Raw genomic sequence first — 23,237 nt, forward strand, 5'->3', positions numbered from 1 at the left:
TGGTGTCATGGTAATGACGAAATGATCTGTAATAAATCGAAATGTATTATTTTATGACATTTTTTCGTTAGTATGTGCATATTAGTATGTGCTAAGTTTTGCATTTGCATCACATAGTAATTTGCAGTGCTAATAATTTGCAATTATTAGTAGCTAATTTGAGCAATTGTGTACGTTTTATATGCTGTGTGGCAATGATTAATGTTATTGTAATCTGGAGTGTAGTTCCACTGCAATCACATTAGATCAGATGTTCAAGGCACTGGATTTAGAGCTCATGTTGAATCAGCTGTAGGCTATAACTTTATGCAATCACATATTGATTGCCTTGGTTAGTTTGGTTAGTTTGACCTGGTTTTATGAGAATATAAGTATTTGTTCTTGATTTGTAACCTATATAATACAGAAAGACTTGAAGTTTGTTGTTTTTCTAATATCTCAACACATACTTCCAATGTTATATTGTTAATGTGGCATATCTACAGACACTGATCCATCCTACTGTAACTACATGCAAAGTTATGGTTATGAAGTTCCACTGTTTTCAATCACTTGTGTTCCTATAAAGAAAGGTTGCTCTTATTATACCTAAGAAGCAAAACTGCAGTTTGGAGGATTCTAAGAAGACTTGGAAAAGCAATCTATCTTTTGACCCCTTTGCTTAGAATACAAAATCCCTATGTTTTTCTTATTAATAAACTGTTCTGCTTGCTTACCAGCGTTCCACCTCAAAATATGATTGCAAAGCATGTTTGCCATATTTGCATCCATATCCTAAGTAATAAATGAGTCTGTTGATCATTAACCTCCAGGACTGTTCTTTCTCGTTATTTCTCGTCCATAAAACAGTCTCAGGTTCTGCACTTAATTGCTGATGCAAACCATGAGCATTAACGTTCTTTTCCCAACTCCTTTGTCATTAACTCTTTTTTTATTATCCTGCAATTATAACTTTCAGAGATTCAAAGGTCACCGCCATCTACGTTTTGTAGACTCAGCTTCTAAGAGAAGAGAAGTGACTGAAAATCATGGGGATTGTACAGGGTTTAAGTAAGAGGAAAATTATTGTTGTAAGTGTTTTTTATATTATTGCTTTCTCTCTCTCTATGTATATATGTATTTAAATTGCTATACTGTGCCGACTGAGTTCCCATAACCAACAGATCTGTCTATAAGAATTGATTTCTTCAAACCAGTAAAAGACGATAAAATGTAATGTTGATCAAAAGCCGACCTTCATAGCACCAGTTTAAGAAGGGATTCTGGAATAAGAGTTAGTGATGTTTTAACTGTTTGAAGCCCTGAAGTGAGTACAATTACAATCATGCATTTTGTATGGCTGGTTTGTCCAGCAGAATGTGATCGGGTTTCCTTTCTTTGCAAACCCTGTAACTTTTTAAGTGAGCTACACATTAGATCAAAATGATTGTTCTAAATCGAAATGAAATTAACAAATACATTTATTACAAAACTAAATTGTTAGAGATTACTAAGGATATAAGAATGATTTAGTCCTAATCATAATTATAACTACAATATACCATACGCAAAGCTACAATTTTTCCAAAACGTGTCATGTTTTGCTGTGCTGTTTTGGACTAAGTCTGTGTTTTTGCCTCATAAAAATGTTAATCTTCCACAATGGATATATTCCTTGTATATAGATTTGATTGACTGGAAATAACCAGTGACACACGGATTTGCTTTGATGTGCAGTTAGGTCCATAAATAATTGGACAGTGACACAATTTTAATCATTTTGGCTCTGTACGGCACCACATTTGAAAGGAAACAATGTGCTTTAAGTGTAGACTTTCATCTTTATTTTGAGGGTAGTTACATCCAAATTGGGTGAACGGTGTAGGAATTACACCCATTTTTATGTGTGGTCCCCCCAATTTTATGGGGTCAAAAGTATTTGGACAAACTAACATAATCATGAATTAAATTGTGAGTTTCAATACTTGGTGGCAAATCCTTTGCAGTCAATGACTACCTGAAGTCTGGAACCCATAGACATCACCAGATGCTGGGTTTCTTCTCTGGTGATGCTCTGCCAGGGCTGTACTGCAGCTGTCTTTAGTTCCTGCTTGTTCTTGGGGAGTTTTGCCTTCAGTTTTGCCTTAGAAATCAAAACAAACCAATCAGAGAGATGGCAAAAATATTAGGTGTTGCCAAATCAACTATTTGGTACATTCTTAAAAAGAAAGATGGCATTGGTGAGCTCAGGAACACCAAAAGGCCCGGAAGACCACGGAAAACAACTGTCGTAGATGACAGAAGAATTCTGTCCCTGGTGAAGAAAAACCTCCTCCCAACAGTTTGCCAGATCAAGAACACCCTCCAGGAGGTAGGCGTATCTGTGTCAAAGTCAACAATCAAGAGAAGACTTCACCAGAGTAAATGCAGAGGGGTTACAGGGGAAGACCACATTAGAGTTTGCCAAAAAACATCTAAAGGACCCTGTACAGTTCTGGAACAACATCCTATGGACAGATTCCAGACTTCAGGCAGTCATTGACTGCAAAGGATTTGCCACCAAGTATTGAAAATCACAATTTAATTCTTGATTATGTTAGTTTGTCCAAATACTTTTGACCCCATAAAATTGGGGGGACCCACACATAAAAATGGGTGTAATTCCTACACCGTTTACCCAATTTGGATGTAAATACCCTCAAATTAATGATGAAAGTCTACACTCACTGCACATCATAATTGTTTCCTTTCAAATCCATTGTGGTGGAGTATAGATCCAAAATGATGACAATTGTGTCACTTTCCAAATATTTATGGACCTAATTGTATGTCTTGCTCCCATTCTCCTGGTCTTATTGGTTTCTTCATTAAAGACCACACACACCTGCCAATTGAACAGCCTTGCTGGAAAAGTAGCTCATGTTATTATGTGATTACATAAATAAATATGCAGATTACGATCTGAAGAATGTGGCTTTTCTTCTGTGTGAACCATACAGTTATTAAATGGAGCTTTAACATTTTAATTTGATTTCTTCCCTCCAGATCAGTGTTTTGGCAGTGTCCATTGTGACGATCATAATTGGACTCGGGCTTGGTCTAGGACTCCAACTACAAGAATGCCGAAATAAAGGTACACATTTTTAGTAAATTACATGCATTGTTGTATTGTATAGTTGATTTTAAACTTGTAATGGTGAGAGTCGATTTGTGTGGTTTTCCGCTCCTGAATTTGCTTAATGCATTCCTTTTAGTTTCCAGATTATTTGCACTGGCTGTAATTCACATTTGTGCGTATGTATGTATGTATGTATGTATGTATGTATGCATGCATGTATGTATATATGTAGGAATTACCATATTGGCTAGAATATGAGTCTTGAATTCATGAAGTCTTGCATTTGGCCTTACTTAACCTTGCTTTTCAATGAAGAAGAAAAAAGTCATATAGGACAGCTCTGACAACATCAGCAGTGAAAGAGGGGAAATAAACGTTTCTTTAATAACCATTAGGGGGCATCAGTGATACTATTTTTTTGATCGAGTAAGGCTGTGATAGTTTCTTTTAGGTCCATGAAAGGATTTCTTCTGAGACTGTGTATTCAAAACATGGTCTAACATTGCGTTCAGTGATACCAAAGTTCTTAACTGTTTTTTAGCTGGAAGTGAGCACAGTACTTTAAATGGTAGTATTGAGAGGGACACTGAAATGCTCACTATATATATAGTGGTACTGAATAACCCTTCAAGTAAATTACATTAAATATACTTTAAAGACATGTGGATTTTAACAAAATTAAAATAAAACAATGGTTGGCAACACTTGAAATATGAGCACAGTTAAATTCTTAACACCAACACTTGAGGGACAATTTAAAAAGCAGTATGTAATAATAAAAAAAAAGGTTGGCACCAGAAACAAATTCACATACATGAAACCATGAATAATTGAACTATCAGATGTGGAACACTCTCTGGGCTTGACTAATCTTATGATATATTTAGTCAGAAATAAAAATCCAGATGTTTTGCTTTTTTAAATACCCCTTTTTTCTATTTGTTCACACCATGCAATCACTGCACATATATACCCATTCTTATTTTCACATGGGAGTCTATGTCTGACCCAAGTTGCCACCAAGGGGTTGCACAGCAAACCATTTCTAAGCATGCTACACAATGAATGGAAAATATATGATTCTGAATTGGGGAAGGGGTGGGGTGTACGTTGGTGGAATTAAATATCCTGTTAGTGCATTTGCAATACATTTCCAAAAATGTCCAACACTTGATATTTTCCTGCAGGGGTGTTTCTTTTGGTATACTGTTGCCCCATTGTGTGCTATGTCCATAACACTCTTTTGCAATATCTTTGTGGTTTAATGCCAATTCTAGACACTCATCTCATCCCCATTAACAACTACAGATGGCATGCCTGTCCTTCATCACATGCACATGTTTTGTATAATTTAAGAAATCTTCTATTAACTGAAATCTAATCGTGCTGATTTTTACATTTAGTTGTTAGCATTGTTCCTCCCTATGGTTTCTATTTTCCCCCCGTGCTTTTAGTTGAAGTCCCCACTTCTTGCAAGAACCGCTGCTATGTGCCCTATGAGAAAGGATCCATGGCCTGCCGCTGTGATAACACCTGTGCTACCAGCAACAACTGCTGCCCTGACTTCGAGGACATCTGCCTGCAGCCTAGTAAGCTGTTTTGAAACTTAAGATTTCAAAAAATGGTTTTGAATAACACTTCCTCTTTCCACTCTTGGGGTTTTAAAGATCAAGTCAGCTGGTTCTGAAGAGAAAAGCACTTGCCCATCACCACGACTCAATTCTGCTGATTAGGTAGTCGACCTGTCGCTTTTTCGACTGCATTTGCCACACATGGAGTAAAGAGAGAGCTGTTCAGTCTGTTCTCAGCTTTCTCAATAAACAATTGCTCTCTTAAGCCTGTCCAAATAATGATCAATTAGTGACCCACAGACACAGGTGGTTAACACCCGGTGTATCAAAGATTGCCAGTGTAAACATTGCCCCTATGATTTCAGCTGTTTCAATTTCAGACTCAATTTCCTACTCACTGAAACAACAAAATGCCAATGTTGTTGTTTTATTTCTCCACAGCTCAACAATGGGAATGCAATAAAGCCCGCTGTGGTGAGACGAGGCACCAGAAGAGTAATTGTCACTGTTCAGATGACTGCCTGAATTTGGGGGATTGCTGCACAAATTTTAAACATGTCTGTCAAGGTAAAGTCCTTCTTTTGTTATATCTATTAGTACACTACACCTACCGGCGAATGCTTTATGAATATGACTTAACGTGTAACCCATACATTGTGCCATTTCTCCTTTCATTCTGTTAGGTGAAAAACAATGGTTAGAGGACGCCTGTGAAGATTTGGAGGTCCCAAAGTGCCCTGCAAGGTATTGTAAAGAAATAGGAAAGAACAACATAAAAACTTAGACCTACCCTCAAGTCACAGATTCCAAACTTGTGCCCAGTGATTTGTATTACCTAAATGCTTTGCACGGTTACTACGATCAGTATTTGTCACTATCACTATTTTCACTCTTGAAGAGGACAAATTTAAAATCCCCAAAGTCTCAATGTGTCCCAGTGACTACAGAGTCACATAGTCACTCTATGCACAGGTCCTATCACACGCCTCATGTTTTTCACTGGTAGTATCATCTGTGCTTGGTTTCTTTCTTTCTCTTATCGGCAATTCAGCTTCAAAAGGCAACCCGTGCTCCTGGTTTCGCTGGATGGACTTCGAGCAGAATATCTGCAGACTTGGAGTAAACTCATTCCAGTTATAGAGAAGCTAAGTAAGTCAATTTTACATAAACAGTCCAAGGAACCTGGGACAGCACTTAAAATGGAGGAAGTTTTCTTGTTAATTGAAATCTAAAGTGTTACATAACTTTCTGTTCTAGCTATTGAGTACGGTTGAATCTTACCTTCATTTAGTCTCATGGGGAAAAATACATATATTGAGATTTCCTGGATACTGTTGAGAATACATACATTCTACCAACTTTTTGTTTTGTCTCTGTTTGAACTGTTTGTCTTGATCGCAAACATTACAAATATACAATGCTTCTTATGAGATTCACAAACATGAGTAAGATTAGGTCTACAGTACAAAGCGTTGCAAGATATGTTCTTTATAGTAATGCTAATAGAAAAAGGGTAAATACAATATTTCAGTATGTACATTAGGCAAAACATAATTTTTCAACAAATTCCTAAAGAGCAAAATTATCCCGATTGTTTTTTGTTTGTTTGTTTGTTTTAACTTATCAATCGTACCAAGCATTATTTCTTATATGATTATAGAATTGACCATTTGACAAGTCAATTGGAAAAGATGACTGGGGTGGGGTGTATTTGGATAATGTTTTTTAAGTGATCTATATAATCTGTAGAAACAATTCTGAAATATATATATATTCTTTTCTCTTTCAGGAAACTGTGGGACTCACGCTCCTTACATGCAGGCAGTATTTCCGAGCAAGACATTCCCCAATCATTACAGCATCGTCACTGTAAGTCCTCAGTAGGATAGAAAAGGATTTTACTCCTTTTACTTCAGATAGACTATAGTCCAAATAGACAGCCCATTGGCAACAACGTTGACCTCAAGCAGAATGAGACAGAACTTCCTAAACTTGTTCCACTGGTTGAGAAAATGAAGACTTCTAAATCTCTGGGGTGCCTGTGTGTTCATCACATTCACAAGTGGCCTTCTTGTGGTGCTGTGTCACAAATCCTCTTATATTGTGCAGGATTGCTATCATATTGTTTATGGAGGTACCACAAAATGAACAAGCCGACACTTATTGCATTACTTTCCCAGAACTGTATATGTCTTGACCTAGCATTGTGTAGAAATATCCAAAGTGTTTGAAGCTTCTTTTTAATGTCTAGAATGGTACACCTTTTTGGACTTTTGCGTTTCCGTTTCCTCGCAGGGCATGTATTCAGAGTCTCATGGTCTTGTGGACAACAACATGTATGACCCTGTCTTTAAAGCATCATTTGCCCTTGGTAATGAAGAGTCATTCAAACCCAGATGGTTCCTTGGCCAGCCTGTAAGTACAACATTTCTAAAATCGTTGTCCAGCTTTTCAGATCATTAGTTTAGGCTTAGCAAAGGCAAGTGATAGTTGGATAATGGTGACATTAGAATTAGTTACACCTTCCAAATATTTAAGGATCCCTTCCTTCCTTTTTTGTCAGGTGTATTTCAATAAACAATAACCTTTTATTCCATTTGAATAACACACAAACAAAACAGTTGCTTGTTAAAGGAGAGCATAACAGAAGTTGTATTTTATCCACCTGCAGATTTTTCCAATTTGTCTTGCCACTGTTAACACCTTCAGTATTTATTTCTGGTCATAGATATGGCATACTGCAATGTACCACGGCCTGAAATCAGGGACATATTTCTGGCCTGGGTCTGATGTCAAAATCAATGGAAGTTTCCCAAATTTGTATGAAAAATTCAATGGGTAAGTAGAAAAAAGAAAAGTAGTGGACAATCTTCCACACAAGAAAGCAGTCATTACAGAATAGAGTCTTTGTCCTTCCAAAAACAAAACGCAGGGCTAATATTATACATAACTAAACACTTTTACTCTTATTATTTTTGAATGGGGAATGCAGTTGGTCGATGTTATTGACAGCAAGGTATCATCTTAGAAGTATCACATTACTTGGACCTTTTTCCTTTCCTCCTCTGCATCATATTCTTCAGTTGATATGACAGGTAACATATAAAGCAGTGTAAATTGTATAAAACTGTATATTTGAATTGGCAGTAAGCAAAATCAGCCTGTAGATCTTATGTTGATGGAAGTTTGAAATCCTTAAGCATGCCAATGGTGCAAATGGACTCTAATTGAGCTGTAATTGATGACCCCAGATCCGATGAAAGCTGTTGAAAGTAGAGTGTTCTGATTTCATAGAAAATAAATATCTTTGTATTTATATCTGTTTGGTTGCTTTTCCTAACTGGTCATTATTTTCCTAAGGTTTAATTAGCAATTTTCAATGTCAGAGACTCAGAGTATTTTTTTGCGTTTTGTTGCAGCTCAGTGCCGTTTGAGAAAAGAGTCTTCACAGTTCTGAAGTGGCTCAGCTTACCTGAAAAAGACAGGTAATTCCTCAAGCACAATTTACCTGCAAATAACAGCCTAAGGAAATGAACAGTCATTGTTGTTCCACACCCTTTGGTCCAGCAATGTTGGAGTTATTTTCTTAAGTGCAGGTTTATATTTGCAGATATTGATTCTTCATTACATGAAGAATAATATGGCTAGAGTTGGTGTATAAAATATGCATTTGGACATTAGTGTAAAAATGGCTGGGGTTTGTATATGTTTAAAAGCAAGTATATGTGGTTACACAATTTAAACATTAACTGTTTTTAAGTGGATTTAAAAATAATGTCATGTTACTTCAGGCCAGATTTCTATACCTTATACCTGGAAGAGCCAGACAGCTCAGGACACAGCTTCGGCCCTGTCAGTGGTGGGGTAAGAGAGTAATCGATCTGCTTCATAAAACACAAGGTCACAATGTGAGTGAACTGCTTCAGAGCCTATCACGCTGATAGTCTATCTGACAAAGATTAGACAACAAATGAACCAAATGCTGCATGTACAGTAATCTCCACTTCTTTTATTTTCCGGTTGGTCTTTAAAATGGATAGTACATATAGAGGCCAAACATGTTCCCAAGGTCTTGAGATGTCCTTGTTTAAAAAAGTATGTGCTTAAGACCATGGTTTCTGCATATACAGTTCATTGCATAACATTGGCCAATTGGACAATTGGCTGCTCAGCTGTCTCAGCTGTTCCATGGCCAGGTGTGTGTTGTTCCCTCATTAGTTCAGTTACAGGTAAGCATATAAAAGGTCTAGATTTGATTTGATTTGATTTGATTTCAAGTGTAGCATTTGCATTTGGAATCTGTTGCTATTAACCCTCAATATGAAGTCCAAAGAGCTGCCACTGCGAGTGAAGCAAGCCATCATTAGGCTGAGAACTCAAAACAAACCAAAAACATTAGGTGTGGCCAACTCAATAGACCTTTTATCTGCTTACCTGTAATTTAACTAATGAGGGAATAACACACACCTGGCCATGGAACAGCTGAGACAGCTGAGCAGCCAATTGTCCAATTACTTTCAAGCACCTAAAATTGGGGGACCACGTATAACAATGGGTGTAGTTCCTACACCGTTCACCCAATTTGGATGTAACTACCCTCAAATTAAAGATGTTAAAGATGAAAGTCTACACTTAAAGTACATCTTGATTGTTTCCTTTCAAATCCATTGTGGTGGCATAGAGAGCCAAATGATGACAATTGTGTTGCTGTCCAAATATTTATGGACCTAACTGTATATAATTATGTAAGCCACCCAGCTGCGCAACAATACAGCAGATATTAATTAGCCCTAATTATCTTTCAATATACCTGAATGTTATGATTGAGTGTGTTACTTGAGAAGCAATTACTGTGTGGTAAATTCAATTAAATATACCCAGCAGTGTAATTACTGTACATCAAGTCACATGTACCTGAAAGCAAACACACAATGAAACAGTTCTATAAATGACAGTCTGTAAACTAGGATACACAATACTGTAATCCAGTTTTACATTAATCATGCAATGTCTTGCAGGTAATTGAAGCTCTCCAAGGAGTTGACAAGATCATGGGCCAATTAATGAATGGTCTTAAACAGCTCAATCTTCACCAATGTGTCAATATTATAATAGCTGCTGATCATGGTAAGAAAATCTCTGTTCCCCTAAACATTTGTGACATCATGTGGTTTGTGACTCTGTGAGAGCACTTTAACGATATGTTTAGTGTTTTCAGTGCCAATGGAAAACACATTTATATTGTTAAATGTGTCAAAGTGTAATGGAGATGTGTAATATACCACAGTAATTATTCTTACTGTACATATTTGTTCAACAAAAATGACAAATTAATAATATTATCTTACAAAAAATCTTGAAACAGAGTTAAAAAATATATATGGAAGATGCATTTGAAAGCATGTTGTGCAAAAGTAATAAAATATGTGACATGATAAAAATGATTAATTGTAAATATATACCTATTCAATTAAGGAATGGATGAGACCAGCTGTCAGAGAATGGAGTTCCTCCAAAATTTTGTTGAAAATGAAAACCATCTCTATATATATCAGGGAGCATTTGGAAGAATTCGAGCAAAAGATGACCAGCAAAGCCGTGAGTTTTCAGGTCTACTACAAACACGACTGGTGAACCCGGGGAAGTCTGAAACGATTTATTTAAATGTCAGTTCAGTTTTAACATTTGCTTAATTGGCTCTATTAATTTAGTCTTTTAAAATGGGGTAATGCGTTTTGAGGGTGCCAGCCTCAGCATGCTTTGAAGAGGAAAACATGAAAAAAATAGACAAATTAACCTGTTACAAAAGTCATGGAAATGACTGGAAACAAAGAGACTGAAACTGAAGTTTATGTTCTTTCTCATGTAGTTTTGTTCAACAATTTTAGATTCTTCTTTTTGAGTTAAACGGGGAAAATATGGCCCAAACTCTGTTGTGCAAGCTTGTATTTATATAATGATGATTTAGCAAGCAATGTATTGTAAACCACTCACACTTCTTATTTGTGTTTGCAGTTGACTCGGCTGGACTTGTGGCGAACTTGACAGTAAGTTCACAGAACTAAGAATCGCCATATAGAGCACAATGCTGGGTGCCACCATACTATGAAGCATAGACATTTCTGCTGTGGGCTTGACTTTAAAAGTCTTCCTGTCCTGCCAAGATAGTAGGCTTTAAACTCTGTTTTTAACACTGATTGTCATTTCAAATTGAATGTGATTTCATGCATTTAGAGCACAGAAGAACACATGTACTCGTGTGTAAAATCCCTTTAATTTGACAATTGACTATTTTTGGGAGGGTGAAAAGTGTCAATGCTTAAAGCAGGATAATTCCCAAACTTAATTAGACACATGACTTATTTTTCTGGAATATTTTGTTTTCTGATGTCCTTCTTAAAAGGAATGCTGAATCGACAACTTCAATTGCCTAGACAAACCTTGCACAGAGATATGACCTAGACCTGGTGTGCAGGGAATCATTATTAAAGCACAAAAAACTTGTATGACTTGGAGTCGCCATATTATCCTTGAATTTGCCATTTCATAATAATGCACTCTTTATTTTTACTAGTGCAAAAAAGAAGGACAAAATATTAAGCCATTCCTCAAGGCTCACCTTCCCAAGAGGATGCACTATGCGAACAGCATACGCATCGAAGATGTGACTGTGCTGGTGGATGCACAATGGCTGTTTGCAAGGTAACATTCCTTCCTTCCAATAGGAATATCTAAATTTATCAAAAACTTCTGTTTATAACCAATATAAATCACATAGATCCAAAATCTAGGGGTGTCTACAGCCTTTTTACAGCTTGAAAGAAAAATCTCTCAACAAACATGGTTTCTGCAAGTGTTGCTGTAGATTTAGAAAGTGGCTGTTTCCTGAGGCCTACAACACCCTAGAAGCACTTCTACAGTATGGTGGAAAGGGCCACATACAGATAAGACATTAAACCACAGTCCTGCATTGACAAAGAAGATTAAATATACCTTAAAGGAAATTAGCTCCAAGTCACAGCCATGCTAATGATCTGCAATACAGTCCAATGTTATGCAAATAGAATGTGAGATATGTGGTTAGAAAACTAAAATGTTGTTTGTACAGTTGTCTTTTTTTCAATACCAGTGGCAAATTAGATTCTCAGATCCTTATTTTAGGCCTTTTTGCATTTAATCTTTATTTAACTGGATACATTTATCGAAGTGACATTTATTGAAACATTATAAAACGTTTTTCATGGCTGTTGATATTTAAAAGTTAATCTTTTCCTACAGGAACAAAGACAGTTATACTCGCTGTAATGGTGGGACCCATGGCTATGACAATGACTACTATAGTATGCAAGTAAGTCGATGTAGAAATATCTATTTTGATGTGTTATACATTAATGTTTAAAAGCAATAAAAGAGGTTTATCTTATTTTCACTTTTATGTCATGTTTCGATATCCTTGACTGTTCTGCTTTCAAACTGGGAGCCCAGTTTCTAAAAAGGTGGTGTACTCATAAAATGGTACAACAAGGAGAATGCATGATCTTTGGCAGTGACTATGATTGTTCAAATTGAATTCATGATTAAAAATCCTTTAATCTATAAGTGGTTTCAGCCAGTATACAATATACATCTATTACACCCTTTCCTAAATATTCAATGCATGTTTTTCTTAGGCTATGTTTCTAGGATATGGACCCAAGTTTCTGTATAAATCTCAGGTGGAACCATTTTCCAACATAGAACTTTATAATCTCATGTGTGGTAAGTAGAAATAAACATTTGTTTTAGTGTTATTATTGGTCAATTATCAAAAGTAAATAATAAGCTACTTCTTAACAGGAACAATATACAGGTTCTGAATATTTGCTGTCAAGGAACACTGGAAATAGATGATAATTAAATCAAAGACATGAATCCTCACTTGGGATATTGCTTCTTATTCCAGATTTGCTGGAAATCCCTCCTGCTCCTAATAATGGTACCCATGGGAGCATGAATCACCTTCTGAGAAAGCCAGCATATAACCCTGCTTACCCCCAAGAGGTGACCAAAAGTGGAGTGTGCCCTGTGGAGACTTTAACACCTGAAGACACGCTGAACTGCACTTGCCTTGCCATGGTAACTTGTTTGTGTTTTCTTGATCAGATTCTCAATACAAACCTATACTGAGCTTGCATATGGATGGTACTGGTAATCATAAATGTATGTAGCTTTGTCCCATCTGATCATCTGCCAACTAGAGGTAAATTAACCTTGGTGTTTGTTACATTTTTTCCTCACAGGGTTTAAATGTGCTCAAAATCTGACTAAATCAACACTTTTGTAAATTATCCATCCATCCATTTATTTTCTACACCGCTTTTCCTGGTGAGGTTCGCGGTTTTTATAAATTAATTATTTGAATATAGTACAACCAACTCTAATTGGCCATGGGCACATTTTACTACATACAAATAATTCTGCAAGCAATCTATTACCTCAGGTGCGAGTTGGAGTACTGGTATTTGATCACGAATGAAATTAAACTATATACAACATTTTCTTCTTATTTTCCAGGGCACAGCTAATTATAATGACAGACTGAATCTGACAGCGGCTGAAGGTAGGCATATGAGCATACTCATGTAACATACGATTTCTGTTCATTTGTGTATTCTGGCCTGTGTTCACATTGTGCGTTTGCCTCGCCCTGTCAGTGGCCGCCTGTGAGGCCACACACATGCCCTTCGGGAGGCCCAGAATGATGCGATCTGAAGAGGACTACTGCCTGCTACATCAGCATGGCTACGTCAATGCCTACAGCAAGAAATCCCTGATGCCTGTCTGGACTTCCTACACCCTGGATAAACCTGTAAGCATCATGTTTCTTTTAGTGAGGTGCCACAGTATATCCAATACAAATGTTATGTGAAGAGCATGGAGTGTTAGATACTCTTGATACACACTGTCTTCTAAAAATCCCATAACTCTTAATCCCATTACTCTTCCATGTTTTTGGAGGGCCTGGACTGAAGAAATATCATTATTATCAGTGTTTCAAATATTCCCTGGGTTTTAGAAATTAAAATACATAGTACTGTGAGTTTCAGTGACTTCTTGGATGATCTTTGATCTTGAGTACACACGTCAACTGACTTATAGTTGGTGCAGCCACTTACTAATACCATTTAAAAAATAAAGAGTAGACTATTGACCCCAATGACACCCCTCTCTGCCTGGTAGTAATAATATACTTTGTACTATTATTATTTTGTGTATGGACAAGGCCTAGCCTAAAAGTGTTTGAACACAATAGTTTATCGATGGGATATGTATATTATCAGTCACAGTCCAGAATTGTTATTGTTGTGCACACATGTGTGGCGCAAACACAGGGTCGAGGTGTTACTGCAGTGAAACATGACCCTCTCCTCTTGACGCAACTGGAGAAATACTGGGCAGCACCCTGTAGTGTTCAACTATAAAGGCTGCCCTGTGAACTGGATCTTTTTTCAGGGTAGTATTTGGAAGCCAATTACTATAGTTTTGATTGTAAAATACATCAATTAACAATGGCTTATATTTCTGATAGAATGTGTATCATATTTGGTGTATTACTACATAAAAGGGACAGATCGTACATTAGAAGTATGTATATACTTAGAAATATCATGAATTTGTACACAGAAATGTATATATACTGTGCTTTATATATCTGCTTATATTCTTCTACTAGGTTTCGATATTAGAAAGTTCTATAAATTAGTATTTTGATTAATTTTGAGCAAAATCGAGTCTAAAACTACAATATCATTTAACTTAAGGGGATTTATAAACCAAAAGGTACACTACTCAGTTGTACAGCTTTCAAATAAAAAGAAAAGTGTCTGTAGTCTCAGAATATAATCAATATCTTTCAATGTGAGCATGTGGTTGTAAAGTACACACCAAAACCTGCACTGCGGAGAGGTGAAAGGTTGTGTTGAATTTAGAGTTGTTTATCTTGGAGTTGGAAACGAACCCATTACTCTTGTTTGTCTATTTCACAATCATCAACAGTGTGTACAGCCCCCTCGGCCAGTCTAACTGCACCATCTTGTGGAGATAAAGTGTCATTATTTGTAATAGGTTTCAATTTCGCAGGGAGCGGTGCACGTTTTTGTTCGGTTACTGTGATTGACAACAGCACCCCTTTTCCAAGAACTGTTCATGAGGATTATAAAGTAAATTCATGATAAACTATACCATTGAGCATGGATGTCTAACTACATATACAATGTGAATTTCTACAGCACACTAACGCCTCACACCACTCAATCAATTTGAATTCTTCTAGGTTGAATCAGTGTTCAACAAACTCTGTAAAAAAACTGTTGATAAATTAGTTTAACAATATATATATCAGTGGATTGTCAAATGAAGTGTGTAAATACTTTTGACAACAATTGTATGTGCACAGGAGTTGGTATGGAGAAGATAAATTAATTCATATATGTATTTTTTTTGGAAAGTAATGCGGAGTAGTGGAAAAACCCAGCTGTATAAATTGGTAATTGTATGTGTAAATTATGTAATATATTGTAACAGTTGTAAGTCTCCTACGATAATAAATATTATAGTAATCTATCTTACACCTTTTTGTATCCCACGTCCTGTATCCATGCTCAAACAATAGATGCCAAGCTCTAGGTCCAAAGTCCTACACGTGTGATTACATCGCCCAGTTTGGCAGATGATTTTCTTTAATTATTAACAGTAAAGGACCAAAAAACAAACAAACAAACAAAAAAATCACTAATATGCTAAAGGCCTGCTGAGGTGTGTGCTTCCATTTAAAATGTCTTCTAAACATGTGAGTTTAGAAACAGTCTGAGATGCCAACCGGAAACCTGTGCAATGTTTTACCGTTTGCACTGAAACACTCTCATGCTCAAAGAATGAACCGTGGAATAACCAAAAGCTGACAAAAGTAATGCGAGCAAATGTTAATCAATTCCTCTGTGTGGGAGTTTCTGATTAGCTTGTATTGATCTTTGCAGGGTAATTTGGCATCCTTGCCCAATATCATTCCAGACTGTAAAAGGGCTGATGTCCGGATCCCAGGTGCCCAGAGCCCGAGATGTAACTTCTACAGTCCTGATGCTAATGTTTCATCTGCGTTTCTTTACCCTCCCAGTAAGTTCCTGCTTTGTGCATTTTTGACATAATACCATGTCTAATGTATTCACTGTATAGTAGTGTAGAGGTGATGAGAAACACCTAAGAGGGAAATGCATATAGTACTTGACATAGAAACCTTTCTAGGATATTTTAAGATTAAAATAAAGTAAACATTAGGGCCACAAGTGAAGAAAAAACATACTCCCAAATATCAAGTTTAATTGTAAAACTCCTAAACTTGATATTTGGGAGTATGTGTGGTCCTTATAGGTTCTGACTTCTGACATCTAAATTAAACATCTTTAAATGCCTTTGGCGAAGGGGTCACGCAGAATTTAACCTGAACCTTTGTCATGTATTTTCCTTTCAGATCTCAACATCTCAACGGTCGACGGACAGTATGATGGTCTGCTGATGAGCAATGTGGTTCCTATGTATCCACAGTTTAAGAGTAAGACTGTGCCACTCTGGCTTCATTCACAACAAATAGTGTCGAGTACATTAAAGCAGAAGCAAACCTATCACTTTATTACACTATTACTATTAATGATTGCCTAAGAGCAGAGGTTTGAGGCAAGAATTGAATTACTTTACAAAATGATCGAACCTTTCTGATTGTGTTTTATATATCGCCCCACAACGATGCCTTTGTACTGTTCTATCAATGCTGAACTTTTTTGCAGCTGACGGCTAATGATGTTGTCACATTGTAGGAATCTGGGATTATTTCCACAATGTTCTGTTGAAGAAATACGCCTTCCAGTACAATGGGATAAACGTGGTGTCTGGGCCTGTTTTCGATTACAACTATGATGGACGATTTGATACCCCTGCTGAGATTAAACAGTAGGTTGAATAACATTTTCTTTTCTCTGTACAAGCTACATAAAGGACTAAGAACTCTGTTAGATGCTCGATCAGAAACCGAATTGTCCAGACAATGAGCACATTCACTAGAATGCAAAATTAAGATGTGCAGTACTCTGAAAACTATTTACACAACTGTGTCTGTCCACCTAAACTGTCGATTAGTGAAATCAACTAATTATTCTGGATGATTCTTAACTGAATCAATGTCGCCTTTTCCCTCGTTTTAAAGCAGCTTATGCTTCCAACAGACCTCTACACCCCAGCAGATTGTGGCTTTTGAACACTGACCTGAACAGCTTTTACTATTAAAATTATTTTCTTTTTTAGGCATATCCCAGGAACTGCAATACCAATCCCGACACATTATTTTGCAGTCTTGACCAGCTGTGCGGAAACATCCCAGCCAGTGCTCGGCTGCAGCAGCCCGCTATGGACTGTTTCCTTCCTCATACCTCACAGAGCGGACAACAGTGAGGTTTGCAATGTGAGTTGACAAGTGCTGTTCCTGAAGTACGCCACTGTCAAGGCCTGATCCTGAGATTCATGTTGTTAATGGTTGAGTGAACATTATATCCTTGTTAATGTGGCAATCCAATCGCACATAATCATAATTAATAAAGAATTTAATTAGGGGATGTTCTTGACTGTCAACAGCAGACAGAGGTCGATCACTTCTTAACAGGATCTCTGCTCCCTCCTTCTTTACAGAGTCAGGAGGATGCGTCCAAATGGGTGGAAGATCTCCTGTGGTTTCATCAATGTAAGGTGACCGATGTGGAGTGGATCGCTGGACTAGACTTCTATCAGGACAGTGGGAAGCCAATTCCAGAGATCCTGCGAATCAAATCACGGCCAACCGCCTCCATCCACAGGGTGAATTAAATGTCCTTCATTGGCAAAGAAGATGTTGACCTTCAAAGTAAAAAACAACAACAAAAAACTTTGGTAACATTTTTTAATTCCTCTGGCCCCCATTTGCAATTTAGGATTTTATGTTTTTCTCCAGATGAAACCCATTTTGAAACATTGAACAATGGGGTGTAAAATTAGAATGAAAGAAACTCCATCAAGTATGAAACCGTTTAAGATCAAAAGGCTGGAAATATTGTTAGACATCAAAGGAAGAATGTCCTTGTTTTGTATCTGTTCTGAAATCCAGCCTGGGCCACATTATTGAAACTATATTTATGGTGTAAAGGTATCTTCACAAGACTGGCATTGACTGAATAAGCATACTTAATTATGATCATTTTCTTAATTTTCAAATAAATATGGATTTAATATGGAGTGCACAGCACTTGAAAAAGACCTTGGTGAGCAGTACATTTTGATACACCTGGAAGAGAAATTACACTCAGAACAGAATAATATTAATCTACCTGGTTCTTTGTTCACACCCAGCACACATTCCTACATGGTTATTCTGCTCTAAGAAGAAACAGGTCCAGAAGCTTTCAACTTATTTTTCCAGGAAAAAAGACTGTATAATGGACTGTATGAGTCTGCCAAGTTGACTCAGTTTCAATTAAATGTATTTTTTTTCTCTCTGCAGTGGATGCAAACTAAATCTAAGATACTCTCAATTTTAAGAAATTAGAAGCCTTTTAATAAATGATCGTTCATTTAAATATGATTTTTTTTTTTTTATTAAGTGACTTTTTTGTAACCGAAAATACCCCATCCTCAACTTGACCCAGTCAGGTTTGCCCCTTACTTAACTATCTTAGAATTTGTATGGTGTAGAAACCATGGAGACTGATATTTGGTATGTTTAAGGAGGCACTGCAACAGAAATGGTTGCTTCTAGTGTCAACAAGCTGCTTTCAATAGCGGTGTAAAAAGGCTGAATGAAAATATGCTGTCATCCATATTTCGGAGGGGGAAGCATTGTTTTTTTAAGAAGGCAGGAGGGAGATGGACAGAAACAAAGCTTCAATGGCTTTGGTAATGATATGGAGAACTACTAAATGGACTTGGTTTTGAAATGCATACCTTATTTAGGATATATTTGTCAGGAATGTTTTTTTCTTTGTATTTGCAGGCCTCTGAATTTCAGATTATTTATCTACGCAAAGGTTTTGCCATGATTTTACACAATAAATCTATCCAAGACATAAAGTATGCCCTATATGTAGTTCTAAAAATAGTACACTTTTTGTGGTGATCTGTCTTTTTTGCTTTTTTTACTTTTCAAAAATGATGTACACAGATTCCTCATCTGCAATGCACCTTCTCTCACAAGTGTATTTCCCATGTCTTAATGTTTTCTTTTTTTTTTGGGGGGGGGGGGAACTAAAATGCTACAGGAACAAATGTGTAATGAATTGCTGATCATAATAATAAAGTCATCAATAGTTTTTTCTAAATAAAAAAATACACATTTAATGCAATAACTTGTAACAGCACAAGAAAACTCACCTTGCAGTAAAGGTTGAGTGTCCCTTTGAAAACAACAACAAAAATGCATATATATACACACACACACACACACACACTCTCTATTTACATTCACCTTCCACACAAAGAAAATCCAAAACAAAGACTGGACACAAATTTCACACCATGACAAAATATACAGCAAGTATTTACAGTCATTCAGTCTGAGATATTTGCAGGTTTGGCAACGCAGTCAATAATATCCAGTAAAGCCAGGCCAATTTATCTCTTTAACATAGAAACAATCATCGGCATACATTGTCCTGTTATATAGAGAGACATGTCTGGTTGCTATATTGCAGTGGTGTACAATTCTGGCCCTTGCAGTTCCTGTATATTGCAATGCAATGCAGTCGATGTATATATTGGAGTGCTTTTCGCTTACTTCCGAGCCCTGGCTATTTAATCTGCACAATGGTCTGGGGAGCTGGCTGTCTCTTTACCTACGCATTGCCTGTACAATAAAGTTAAGGATTGTGTTATAACATACCAGCTTTCAGTTGTAATGTCGTATACTGTGTCTCATTATATGACCATCAGAATTAAAAACGTCTCTGTTAGGTCAAACTTTGGCAAAGGTGTGCAGAAATGCAACCGAAATAGGCGCTTAGATGTTGAAAGCTGGGCTCCCTCTGTGTTTAAAGACCAATTTAGAGAGATTGTCACCTTCACTGAACAGTGATAGAATAATAAATCTAGACTCCTTTACATAAATGCCCATGACATCCCTCCCCACACACAGGTAACAGCACTTGCACTATTTTAAGGAAACTGTAAACCACAGTTACATCCAGCTGAAGGTTTGCTGAATGTCTCTTTATATTTTCAGTCCGCTGAACATAGGGTCTGACGTGTGGTAGACTGCATTGTCTCGGGGGCAGTGGCTGTGGCAGGCACAGGTGTTGATGAACATCATGGGCTTCTTAATGACTTTGCCCTGTGGACACCGAAACTCCACCTGCACGGTCTTGGTGCTGTGTGGCGTGCAGCACCGTCCGTCCCGGCACACGCCACAGAATCTGGGTCTGTAGGCCTGGATGCTGGTGCAGTTTTTGAATGTGAAGTGAGTTGGAATCACAGTCTTGGTGGTTCTCATGCACTTCTTTCCTTTCTAGGAGAGGCAAAGAAAACAAAGACGTTTTTGACATTTTATCCAAGTGGTAGAGAGATCACAGATGTTGATTTCTGCAAATTGCTATTCTAACTGCTTTGACTGTGACACAATCTGTTTTATGCAGTTTTAAATACATGTTTTACTGCTTTTAAAATGTTTTGCTATAGGTTAATATAATAAGATTTTACAGGGTTTTACCGATGTCCATCTATTCCCTAACCCTACTTTTACCTATGCCTGCCCTGTGTATATAGGATTTTGTTTCCAGGTGTCCACCAGACGGCATTTTGGTACCTTGCTCGGGTTCCTGTGCTGCTGACCGCAGGGCCTGACAATACACAGGCGGTTCTGCTTCACCATCTCGCAGTGTCGGTTGCAATTGGTCACGCGGGTTGACACCCCCAGCCCACAGGACCGTGAGCAGGCCCCCCACTCTGTGGTCTGCTCAATGCAGTTGACACTGGGATCCAAGAGGTTGGCTCCAACTCCAACTGTCTCCTCTTCCCTGTAAGCTGAGTCATGTGAAAAAAATGAAAAGAGGATTTAGAAAGTGGTTTCACGTGGTTAAAATGCAATTTGTTCACATTTGTTTCTTTTGATCAAAGGTAATCGGGAATCAATGGTATCTCAACACTTTGGATTATGCAGAAGACAATCTGACAGTTTATGAAGAAAGATTTAACAGGAATGTGTAATTTATATATATTTCCTCTGATGATACAAATTTCCATCCTACAATTCCTCCTTTTAGGATTCTTTAGGGACCTGCTTTAACAGGGATTAGTCCTGAAGACCAGGGTTAGGGTCAATTTCACAAAAATGTTCACACCTAATATAGGCTGGACATAATAGGCTCGATTGGAATTGGAACAGCATTGAAAAAGTAATTACAAATGGAACTGGAATAGAATCAAAAAATGAATTGACCTGCTGAAGACTGAGAGGTGTACATAGAACTAAATGGTCTTAGGGGAAATAAAAATATGGCCTCCACATCAGAGGTATGAGAGTACTAAAGAGCAGAGTCAACATCCTCCACATGACCTCTGGCTGCACTGCGCTGTGCTGTCTCCCTCTGTGCCTTGTGTGTTGTGTGGTAGTCTGCCTCGGAAGTTGAACGGGTGTCACGCTAGCCCCGCTTGTGCCATGTTGGTTTAAAACACTCACACCCGAGTGTCAGTCACGTAAGCAATGCTCTCACCGGCCATCGCGAAGCCTCCAAGGGGGGTTTCTGCCCTGGGGTTGCACACCCACTTCTCGCAGCACTCGCCCGGGACCTGCACTTTCCTGGGGAAGGGGCAGTCGGGGCCGGGGAGCAAGACGTCCAGGTTACAGCGGGGCACGCAGCCTATTTGCCCGTCTCTGCAGGCACACTGGTATTTACAGCTGGGGAAGAATATTTCACCGTTCTGATAGACAGAGCCATCAAACACACAGATATCCCCTTCCCGGGCTGCCAAAGAAAGAATGAAAAAGAAAAAAGGCATTAACCTATTAGAAATGCATTACTGGGAGTTACTTCAAATACTTTTTCTCCAAGTTGCAAAGACTATCCTCTGAGATTGAATGAAGGGGTCTGTATTTATATGGAGAATAAATGCATGCAGGAATCATTGAGTGGAAACAGCTGCTTTGGTATAGCTTGAGTAATTCGTTCCGAGACACTTTCGCTTGTCCTAGCCTCAGAGTCAAAAGTGGACTCGGGAGATGGAGCAGAACCTTAATAAATAGACTATCTCATCTTAAATAGCCCCCTAGAATCTATGAATCTACAAATTAATTAATAATCCAATTTTGCTAAAAGTATTTCTTTGCAATCTGAATATAACAGTCAACATCTAATGTGAAATGCATGACTAGAATGAAAAAAAGTTTACAAAACACTTTTTACATTATATGTGTGTGTGTGTGTGTGTGTATTATAGGTTTATATATATGTATGTATGTATGTGTTTCACCTCCTCATGGTCTTTCCTGCATTATGAATGTTAAACTTTCTCTTCCATGCAAGGGTACAATTGAAATTAGAATTAGAAGTAGTTTGAAAGAGGTACGCATGAGCCTGTTGCACACTGCAACAATTCGATATTTAAAACAACGAATGTGATTTAATGTGTTGCCGAAGTGTTTAAGAAAGTGTTCAATTGAATGCATACAGTGTAAAGTGTATTTTTAAGGTGCAAACAAAAACACTCCCGCACATGCAATCTGCGCTCAAACAAACAAACAAACAAACAAACATACAAATACCAAGTACCAGCCGTCATTCAACAACATGCTAATTCCGCTAAAGGCAGCCAAATCAAATAGGCGGCTCATGTACCCATGCAAACACCTGTCTTGAGATCCGCATCAGCCGTGTAATCGCAGTGCAGCCCCTTGCGGGAGTCGCAGGGGTTTCTCTCCGAACAGGGCTGTCCCTTCTGCCGGGCGCACACCAGGCAGCAGGCGCAGTCATCCAGCACCAGCTGAACCCCAGGGGCGCACAGAGGCGCCTCTTCCGTACAGTGGCACTGAGACGGGCATGACCGGGCCAAGGAGCACATCTGCAATCATCATCATCATCATGTTAAAACAATCAGCAACTGTTCTCTCCTGCCCAAATCACAAAGAAACAGCGATGGAAACGTATGCCAAGGAGATCCACTCACCTGCGCTAGGACGCACAACACCGATAGTCGCCCAACTGTCTTCAGGGTTTGCATGTTGATTGTATTGGCTTCTCCTGGTTGATTTTCACTGTAGCTGCAGCCAGATGCCTGTTAAGTTCCCCTTTCTATGGAGCTGGAGGTCTGCGGGACACTTTATAGAGCTCTCCAGTGCGCTGCGGGGATTGGGTAAGACGATGAGAGAGAGGGGGGGAAAAATCCTATGCAGATTGGATGGAGGCTGGCCCTTGTAGTAGCAGCAGGCTGTGGAAATGTTCGTCTCCAATGTGTGACAAATAACAGAAGCCAGTGGGCTGGAAGGAACAAGACAAGTTTGAAGTGCCTATGAAAAATGGAAAGGCTGG

The 23,237-nt window shown here is 38.0% G+C and overlaps 2 protein-coding genes across 3 annotated transcripts; one reads left to right on the plus strand and one right to left on the minus strand.

Moving 5' to 3' along the window:
- Positions 1–935: 935 nt before the first annotated feature.
- LOC136714089 (ectonucleotide pyrophosphatase/phosphodiesterase family member 3) lies at positions 936–17,961 on the plus strand. Its single transcript, XM_066691401.1, has 25 exons — positions 936–1,070; positions 3,025–3,112; positions 4,552–4,686; positions 5,110–5,235; positions 5,352–5,412; positions 5,720–5,817; positions 6,458–6,537; positions 6,964–7,083; positions 7,397–7,506; positions 8,088–8,153; positions 8,460–8,532; positions 9,687–9,795; positions 10,144–10,266; positions 10,684–10,715; positions 11,243–11,370; positions 11,947–12,016; positions 12,339–12,426; positions 12,611–12,783; positions 13,222–13,267; positions 13,362–13,516; positions 15,684–15,819; positions 16,175–16,255; positions 16,518–16,650; positions 17,002–17,158; positions 17,383–17,961. Exons 1-25 carry the CDS (start codon positions 1,029–1,031, stop codon positions 17,554–17,556), a joined length of 2,604 nt encoding a protein of 867 aa, XP_066547498.1. The 5' UTR covers positions 936–1,028; the 3' UTR covers positions 17,557–17,961.
- A 1,321-nt stretch (positions 17,962–19,282) lies between these two features.
- LOC136714090 (CCN family member 3) lies at positions 19,283–23,015 on the minus strand. 2 transcript variants are annotated; one of them, XM_066691403.1, is made up of 5 exons: positions 22,876–23,015; positions 22,560–22,770; positions 21,426–21,677; positions 20,519–20,736; positions 19,283–20,221 (listed from the first exon to the last, which is right to left on the minus strand). In XM_066691403.1, the coding sequence occupies exons 1-5, from the start codon at positions 22,927–22,929 to the stop codon at positions 19,928–19,930; spliced, it is 1,029 nt and encodes a 342-aa protein (XP_066547500.1). In that variant the 5' UTR covers positions 22,930–23,015; the 3' UTR covers positions 19,283–19,927. The 2 variants fall into 2 exon arrangements, with proteins under 2 accessions (XP_066547500.1, XP_066547499.1); XM_066691402.1 differs by having other exon boundaries at positions 22,548–22,770.
- Between the last annotated feature and the right edge of the window lie 222 nt (positions 23,016–23,237).

The sequence above is a fragment of the Amia ocellicauda genome, chromosome 18, assembly GCF_036373705.1.
Source record: "Amia ocellicauda isolate fAmiCal2 chromosome 18, fAmiCal2.hap1, whole genome shotgun sequence".
Classification (NCBI taxonomy): domain Eukaryota; kingdom Metazoa; phylum Chordata; class Actinopteri; order Amiiformes; family Amiidae; genus Amia; species Amia ocellicauda.